Genomic DNA, 9,590 nt, shown 5'->3' on the forward strand with positions numbered 1-9,590 from the left:
CATTGGAAACATCTCAGAGTCCCCAGATGAAGGCAGAATTAATAATGGTTCATTCACTTGATGTATTACCAAGCAGCCTCTAAAATAATTATGAGGTATCTTTAAGAACATGGGCAAAAAATGCTATATGTTAGAGGAGAAATGACAGACTCAAAGGGATGGGTACATTTTGTGACCATCACCCTGTAAGAACCAGATGAGGCATGCAGGTGAGAGTTGTGTGATGGTAATGGAATTTTGAGACTGAAAAACAACATTTTCTAAACTTTCTATAATGCTGCTATATAATTTCTGTTACGAGAACACATACAAATAAGTGCAGCAAAATACAACTGGCCGTAACCGACATAGCACGTGCCTTGAATTGCTTTTCTAGGACAGGTGATGGTTTGTTCCAGGTCCTGCTCACACTCTGCCAGTGAGTGTGTGTGTGTGTCAGTGTGTGTGTGAGAGTGCGTGTGTGTGTGTGTGTGTGTGTGTGTGTGTGTGTGTGTGTGTGTGAGGGGCACATGTGGGAAGTGGAATGGGGCTGCTTATTGGGTAGAGCTGTCTTTGCACAGCATTGAAACTAGCCTCCTTCACTCTGTCTTCCAGCTGGAATAGTGCTGAGTATCCATCTGCAAAGCTTTCCTTCCTTTGCTTCTTTCCCAAATGTTGCATCTTCCTTTTGTTTAATTCCCATTTTGTAAGGTGTTTTAGGACTAAAATTATTACTAAGTAGGAATGAAGAGATTGAGAACAAAATACAAATTCTTAATTTTCAGGAGAGTGATTTCTTTGGATTGTGGCTCAACTGGGGGAAATTCACCCTAGACAACTGAGAGTTAGAATCACAGTTGGGGTTGCCTGTGATGCTGGAGGTGGGTGCTGTGTGGGATGTATGCGTTTTCTCACATTCTGCTGTGAGCTGGGATAGCTGTATGATACTGAGGACATGCTGTCAATCAGCTGAGGGAGTCATGGAATCCTATAAACAGCAGCTACTTTAGTTATTTGCTTCTAGACAAAGGCTCAAATACAAGTCATCTTCCTCAACACAAACACTGGCCTGGATTCCTAGTGCTTTGAGCATTTTGAAAGGGGTTGTCCTGGCCCATTGATTGAGACCAGTCCTGGGAAATGCCTATTTCCCCCATGTATTCTCCAGGTCCACAATGCCCCACTGTTCCAGAGGAGCAGGATTTCCTTTTCTGATTGATTAGACATTGTGGGGCTGTGGGTTTCATAATCCCGTTGCGCATGGCAGTGGTCAGGCAGAGAGGGTCTCTGAGCACAAATTGTTGACAGCCTTTCATGTTTGGTTTCCCGAATATGAAATCTTAGCACTGTAGCTTGCTGCTTGTTTCTCCATCTATACACAGATCCATCCCAAATGTCCATGGAAGGAAAAGATCCACAAGCTTTCCTCTGTTTATGTCTATTGGGCTTGTTCTGGAAATTTCACTTTAAGAATTGGGACTTGATCTAGAGAGAATATGGCCACATGTGCTTTGTGCTTGATGGCATAAATTAAATCTTAAAATGGGAACCTTGATTATTTATGGTGGGCTATTTCTCAGATAAATGTACAATTCAGATTCATAGCTGTATCTGATAGGTATACAATGACCAGTGCTTCTTCCTGTAGTGAACTTGCAAAGTGTTTGTTCAGCCAATTAGACACTGTAGTTCATAGACAGAAAACATTCCATTTGGAAACAGCCTATATAATTGGCATACTGGAAGAAGACTGTGCATCCTAAGCAAGAAGCACTTCACTCAGGATCTGAAAACATGGAGGCATTTAAACCATGGCCACTGCCCGTCATTCCTCATGACCTACAAAATTTAGGACAAGCATCTTCTCTTCTTGAACCTGCTTCTTGACATCCTTCTCCACCCAGGCTGACTTGGGCCTCTCATCATCTGCCTGCTCTTTGGGGCTGTGGGCTCCTTGAACCAAGGCTCTATCTCATTCTGCTTTTTGTCTCCAGCACCTACTGCAATACCCAGTACTTGCAAATAATACCTGGCTGCAGAGTGGCTGTGACTTCTTTGGGCCTGATTTTTTTTTTTATCTGATGATGATAATGACATGGATTATTCCTGTTTGGTTTTCTACTGACCATGGGAAGCAATCTGTTGTGGACCTTTGGCACTGAGAAGGGCAGGCCTTGAAGCGGGAGGTGAATGTGGAGAATCATGTGTTTTGGGTGAGCACAGGACTCACATCTATGAGAAGCGTAGGGTTTGGAACTCACTGTAGATCTGTTGCTTGCTTGTATGCATGAATGAATTGGTGCTCCGCGGCCATAGACACTTGAGCTATTTCCACTGCTGTATCTCTTACGGTTAGAGAAAATACATAGAGTACCGAAGCATTAAGAAGCCGTGCGTCCCCTTCCAAACCACCATAAGTGGTGAATTACTAATGCCAGATCTGTTAGAAGACGGGCAGTTTGATTAGACACCCACCTCCCCACAAGTAGCTGCAGGGCTCTGGCATGAATTTCCATGGCGTCCATGGGATGGGGCGGGGCGGGGCAGACTGGCGGAGAGTGGGGAGAAGGCGGGGCTAACCGAAAGCCTGTGGGGCGTGCACTGTTTCCCCAGGTCTGAAATGCAGGTGGGCAGAGCACGCCCTTGGCCTGAAGGATGGGGTACCTTTGAGGGTCCTGGGTAGGCCACTGCGACGGACACCAGCTCACCAACCACACGCTGCGCCAAGCTGATTCAGCCCAGGAACATTTCTCCGGATCTTAGAGAAAAACCTGCCCAGATGCTAATGGCCTGAGTGGCAGCTTCCTCTTCAGCCCAAATAATTGAGGAGTAGTCAGAGGGCAGGAGAGAAAACAGAAGCAGGGGAGGAGACAGGAGGCTGGGAGGGTAACTGCAGAGATGCAATGAACTCCTGCGGCTTCCTGGGTGGGATAATGTGGCTCTCCTCCTGGGGCCAGACAGAACCCAGGTGCGGCTCAGGGAGGAAAGAGGGATGAAACACGTGCAGGACGAGATGCCAAGACCCCTGCAGATTGGAGCAGAGAAGAGAGGAAAGAGGCTGAAGAGAGGGAAGTAAGGCTAGTTTCCAGTGAAGCGCTGGGCCCCCACTGGTTTGTTCTACATGTGGACACTTTTGGGGGACCAACCTTCTCAGGCTGGTTTCGGACGAGGTGAGTCCCCAAAGACCCAGCTGGGCCCTGAGGAAGGGCCTCCCTCCATCCTCTGACAGCATTACATCGTCTGATGCTCAGGTCCAGAGCGAGGGCTGGAGAAGGACGCTGCTTTAGAACTCACACAAGTGTTCCCTGGGTACCAGTTCTGTGACATGCCCTACCCAATAAATGAATGAATGAATGATTCCCTGGTAAAATGAGATTAGGAGATGCTGTACATCAACCTCCCTTTTTGGAGGGTTACAAACCAAGTTAGCATACTACAGGCTTTAAGAAGTCCTGCACTAAAGGAATTTGTTTAACATGTCATTTTTGCAAACTTGCATGACTGAACCCAGGCCTGCTGTATTTATGTTGCACAGCATAGATGATGTGAATGGTGCCCCTGGATTAAAAAAATCTATACAGCTGCATAGGGTGACCCTTGCTGTGGACCTTTTCTCTCCCCTAAGTAGCACCTGTTCATTCACATCTTGAGAGATTCAGCATTCAATTAAGACACACTTTAGGAAACTCCAGATTACAATAATGTCTTGCCCCTCATGAGTATGCAAATGGCACAATTCTCATAGCATTAGTGGGGTAAAAAGTGTGTGTGCAGCGGGGTTGACCTGTGCAAATGCGCTCATCCATCAGTCCTGCCGGGATCCTGCAAAATCCGTCTGCAAGATGGCTTCCGAGGTACGGAGGCAGCTTGTGGCCACAGACAGAGGGTGAGGTTAGCTTTGCATAAGAATACCACCCACAGCCACACTTTTCATAGCTGAGGACTTTAAGGCATAGGCTCCCCTTTGATCTAAATCAATCCCAGTTTTGGCAGGTGGTGGTGGGTATGCTCCATGGTCCTTTTAAATGTTTAAAGCCACTGATATGCAGTTCTGAATGCATATATAATAAAACAATTCTTGAATGAAAATTCTTAGAACTGCAAAAGGACCAAAATGATCTCCTGGCCCTATTTCCTATTCCTAAGTAGTTAATACCCTGTAAATGTTTAGTGTTGTTTGATTTAGTTTCTAGAGCAGTGGTTCCCAAACCTTGTTGCGTAATAGAATCAAGCTTTTAATCCCAGTGCCTGTGTTATGTTCCATTCCAGTTAAATCACAGTGTTGCAGGTGGGAGCCAGGCATCTGAATTTTTTATACATTCACCACTAATTCCAAGGGGTAGCAAAGCTGGGGAACCGCTGGTATAGAAGTACTTTAATTTCCAAACATTTTATTATAACAACCACGTGTCTGTGAGTCAGGACAGGAATTTACTCCCATCTCCTAGGAGAGATAACAGAGGCCCTGGAAAGTTAAGGAATACAGTCAAGGTCACAAATTTGTGTCAGATTCCAAGCAAGTGTCACTCTTTTGAATGTATTTAGACCAAGCCCAGCATATTGGACTAGGTTCTGGAAATGGTGGGGTTGGAGATTGGGTAGGGGGTGGGAGGAGCTGGGCTTGAACACCCAGTGGATTGAACATGAGCCTTTGTGCCTGTAGGAGAAACAAGAAAACCACTTCAATGTCATGCCCCCTGCCCCTCCCATCAATGATGTTTCTGTCTGTAGACTGCTGGTTTGCATTTTATTTATGGAGAGAGAAAATGGAACCTTTGTGCCAGAGATGAAGGAAATTATGAAAGCCCACAGCTTGTCTTCAGACTTAATGTCAACTATTTGTCTCCTTTTATTTTCACACAAACAAGTCCTCCCCATGAGTTTTGACGCTGTCTCAAACATTCCGTCCCTTGGTCTTTTAGTTTCCTAGTCCCTACATCAGCAGGTATGAGAAATACCTATCAGTCTATAGAATTGCACTCCCAGCCACGGAGGGCTGTCCTAAAGGCCCACTGAGATACAGTGAGAGGCTTCGAGCAAGATGGGGGGTCATGCACATGCACACTGGTGCATGAACTGGTGCAGAAACAAATGATTCACTAATAAATGGGCATCTTTGAGGCTTCAGGGCCCATTAATTAGAAACTTAGAAGCAAGGATGAAAGAAATTATCCCAAACTCGCCAAATATCACCAGTTCAAAACATGTTTCCACCATGTGGCATGACTGACTCATCCTATTGTATATATGGGGGGAAGTACAAACACATTTCTAGCAGCTCTATAATTATGGATGACAAGTCAAGAAATTGCTTTTATTGGAGGTGAACAGGCATGGGGTGGGCAACCACCTGGATGACATACTCTGTGTTACTGGGGGCTTGGAACGAATGACCTGGAATTCTGAGATCTTATGGTAGACCTTAGAAAGAGACAGATGCTTCAATTTCCATTAAAAAAAATTATTACATGAAACTGTCTCTAGGTTAGAGGACTATTTGAGCAGTATTTCTTCTCTAGCCTCAGAAAAATGATTCTGTGAACCCTGCTGAAAATGTATTGTCATGAAAGACTGCCACTGAGACTTAACATTAGAGGCTCCACATGGCCTGGTTCTGAGTAGATTTGAGAAAAACCAGCTTTTACTTATTTATACTTTAGAGTATGAATGAATCTCTGTTAGGTGTGTTATAATAAAATGATGACATTGTGAATAATTTACTTAAGAAATATGGTCCAATTTAAGGTTGCCCTTGTCAGTAACACACTTGCATTCTATAATGGTTCCTTGGTTAGGAGGAAAAGGTGGAAAGCCTAGGAATGTGCTTATCTTGGCAGAGTGATTCACGTATGAGCAAGTCAATGACCCTCACAATGTTGCAAATGAAAGACAGATTTGGCACCATTACCAATCTAAGGCAGGGCTACTTGGAGGACAATCTTCAGACCAGCAGTACCAGCTGGGAGTTACCTAGAAATGCAAACTCTCAGGTCCCCAAATTGGGCTTGTTGAATCAGAATTGGTGGGGGTGGACCCAGGTGTCTGTGTTTCCACAAACTCTCCAGGTAATTCTGGTGCTCACTGATCATAGATTTTCCTAGTCCCTGCAGCAGCAGGTATGAGAAATACCTACCAATCTATAGAATTGCTCTACCAGCCACGGAGGGCTGTTGTGAGGGCCCAGTGGGATACAGTGAGAGGGCACACTGGCATTAAAACAAATGATTCACTAATCACTGGGCATCTCTGAGGCTTCAAGTTCCATTAATTAGAAACTTAGAAGCAAGGATGAGAGAAATTATCCTTAATTCCCCAAACATCACCAGTTCAAAACATGTTTCTACCATCTGGCATGACTGATGAGCACTTCCCTAGAAAGATGGTTCCCACAGTGGGGTCTCCTGCCCAGGCACACCAGCACACCTGGAAACTTGTTCCAAACCACCTGACACTCTGTTTTCATTGGGCATTGACACATGATGATGGAAATATGCCACGATATGTTCAAATGTTTAAAGGTCACAGAACTGGCAAAACTGAACATATAAAAGAATGAATCTTTGGATAAAATTTGGTTAAGAGTTCCAGTCTCAGAGCAGTAAAGGACTTGAAAGATCCCCTGGGACTGTTTCCTTGCTGGGTACTTAATAAAACCTTAAGGAAACCTCAGTGTCTCCCTCCCGACCTTTGGACTGGAGCACTGTGGGCTGAGTCAGCTACTCTGGAGGGGGTGCCCAGCACTGTTCTAACAAGCCCTCCAGGTTAGATAGACCTCAGGTTGGGACCCACTAGACCATAGCTCCCTTCACATTGCCCACATGCATTGGCCAGGTAGAGCTTTACGACTTCCCTGTTTCAGCCTGGCTCCTGGCAGCTGCCCCTCTCCGCCACCCTTCCCCCAATGCCAGGCTGAGCAGGGCAGCCCTCGGGGGCAGGAGCTGGGTGCACCTGCAGTACCAGGACCGCACTTGGTAGAGAAGATGGTGTGGTGCGAAAGCGGGGACATTGCTTCCTTTACCTTTTTCAGTGGTTCAACCTCCACACAGCCCCCAGGCCTGCCCAGCACTCAGCCCTTAAGAGCCAGGAGCCCAGAAAGCAGAAGGCCTAGGGTGACACAGCCTCCTGTGCGGGGCTCACCTGCCTCTGCCTGGCTCCATGGGAGGCACGTCTGCTTCTCCGGGGGTGAGTCATGCAGAGACCCTCACACATGGGTGCGCCCAGGGGGCTGCCCATCGCTTTCTTCTTGGGTCCCACTGTGGTGGCTCTGGCTAACACATGTATTTTCCTAAAGGCATCTGGACATTTGGCATGAAGAACTCTCTAACAAGGGAGAGGAGACGAGCGATGCAAGAAAGATGAAGACAGACAGAGGTGGGCCTTTGAGCCACAGTGCTCAAAGTGGGGCTGGGCTCAGAAGGTGGCCACTCCTGTCACACAAGTAGAGAGCATACAGCATGCTGGGAATCAGAAGAGAGCTGCTGCTTGCTGTGCTCCAGATGGTGTTAGTCTCCCCTCTGCCAGATGCAAGCAACTGCTCTAACCTGCAAGATCTTTGTGTTTTGCATTTGCTTTGGTGAGACGTGGATGAACAGTCGTGTCTGCTTGGAAGGGCATCTTCTAGTGCAACTTGATGTCACACCTCTTGCCTTCCTCAGGCAGAGTGATGTGTAACTCTTGCAGGGAGGTGGAATCTTCCATGACACGTTCCTTACTGACAAATCTGTTCCCAGATGAGCTCCCAAATGTCTGCAAGGCAGCCAGGGAATAACTATATAGCCTTTGTTTTTTTCTTGATCAGCCCCACTGGTAGTTTTTCACTGAATTCAGGTTGAAGATGGTGAGATGCACCTTTCAACCTTCCTTGCCTCCTGAACTCTGTTGAAATGACCAAAGAAGTATAAAATCAGGGAAGGGGCACCATTTGAGAAAATGGGAAGGTAGCAGCTGCAGGACAGAATTCTGAGGCATTTCTGCTAGACACAATGAAGCTTCCAGGTGAAGAAGGAAGGAGTGACCTGCCCAGGATTTGGTCTTTACAGAGGGACAGGCTGCTTGGTAAACTAACGGGGTAGTAGGATCTCCAGTAAAGCCTCCCTATCCCAAACACCCGACAGTGAAAAGCTTATGGATTTTTGAGCCCTTTAGACTTGAGTCCAAGCCCACCATGGTTGCTGGTTGGGCAAACTAGTCATCCTTGGCCTTATCTGCTGTTAAATGGGGGTATTATCTGCTGTCAGGTGTAGCAGGGACTAAATGAAACAGTGCATCAGGAAGTATACAAATGCTCCTAGTTAACTGTTTACTGGTTGCTCCAGGCCAGGTAGTGTGCTAAAAAGCATTACATAAATTATTTCATTTAACCCACAAGAGAGCTCTCTGAAATTGATCTTCTAATCAGCATTTTAGGCACAAAGCAACTAAGGTTCAGAAGGGCTAAGAGACTTGCTCAAGGTTCGCAGCTATTAAGGGGCTAGAGAAGGAATTTGAACTCACCCAGAGCCCAGCTTTCAAGTCCTAAGCTCTACTGTTCCCAGCCCTTAAAATGTATTACTTCATTTAGTCCTCACAGAGACCTTATGGTAATCATTTTTATTGGTCAAAAAAAAGTTCACAGATTAAACAACTGGTGTTATACAATTAATTTTCCTTCCACCCCACTGAATCCAGGGGTGCAAGGGCTGTAATGCATGATGGGGAGAAATTCAAAATGTGGTCCCAATGCTATGAAAAATCAAAGCACTGTATGTGAGTGCCTCTAAGTTGCCTATTTTTCTCTTTGCTGGTAGAACTCACAGAAAACATTGGGCTTCCCCTGCATCTGCTTGAACAACATGACCCTTGGCCAGCCTACGTCACATATACCTCCCCGACGGTGAAGCGACTCATTGAGAAAAGCAGAGCTAGAGACCTTGCATGGACGCAAGCTCTGGAGGAAAGCCAGCGGATGACGAGGCCGAACAACACTTCCAGCATCAGGCAGCTGAAAAGGAAAAGGTCATCCAAGTCCTCTGGCAACATGGTGCTCGAGGACTCGAGGTCTGAGACCATGTTATCAGTGTGGAGCACGAGTTCTGCCTTGTCCATGGGTCACACTGTTATCTCAGAACCCATACATTTGCAGACAGAATCCAGAGAAAATCCCACCGCAGACTATAACAAGATCATCTTCTCTCGAAAACCTCTGATGAGGATGCTTCCATACAGCTCACTTCTAGCCAGCAAGGAGAAACATGCAAACATTTAGCGAGGAGTCCCGGCAGCCATCCCCCAGAACTGTACAACAATTAAGTTTCAGTTGCCACAAATTTCACTATGACCTTTAAATTTGACCTTGTCCCTGCCCCTGCTTGTGCAGAGGTAGGCTGAGATAAAGCAGATCAGAATGGGGGTGGGTGGGTGGATCCCCTGCCAATATTGCTGTCAGGTGGGGTCGGGGGACTCAGGCTCTATTTCTGCCACAGATACTGAGGACCTAACTCTGGGTGAATTAGTCCTGGTCCAGGCAGGAGACAGAAATCACACCAGTTATTTTACCAGAGATCATTTAATATAAAGGATTCTTAAACAGGTTACTGAAAAGGCAGGAAGAGAACACAAAGGTGAGAGTGGCG

The 9,590-nt window shown here is 46.2% G+C and overlaps 1 protein-coding gene across 2 annotated transcripts in view; it reads left to right on the plus strand.

The window, feature by feature from the left end:
- Positions 1-9,294, plus strand: part of CDRT4 (CMT1A duplicated region transcript 4) — a 29,783-nt gene extending 20,489 nt beyond the window's left edge. For both annotated transcript variants that reach the window (XM_073232941.1, XM_073232940.1), the window contains 2 exons: positions 7,271-7,350; positions 8,766-9,294. In XM_073232941.1, the coding sequence (XP_073089042.1) occupies positions 7,335-7,350; positions 8,766-9,223 (474 nt within the window). In that variant the 5' untranslated portion in view covers positions 7,271-7,334 and the 3' untranslated portion in view covers positions 9,224-9,294. The remainder of the gene's footprint in view (positions 1-7,270; positions 7,351-8,765) is intronic.
- The last annotated feature ends 296 nt before the right edge of the window (positions 9,295-9,590 follow it).

This window comes from Manis javanica, chromosome 4 (genome assembly GCF_040802235.1).
Source record: "Manis javanica isolate MJ-LG chromosome 4, MJ_LKY, whole genome shotgun sequence".
Taxonomy (NCBI): domain Eukaryota; kingdom Metazoa; phylum Chordata; class Mammalia; order Pholidota; family Manidae; genus Manis; species Manis javanica.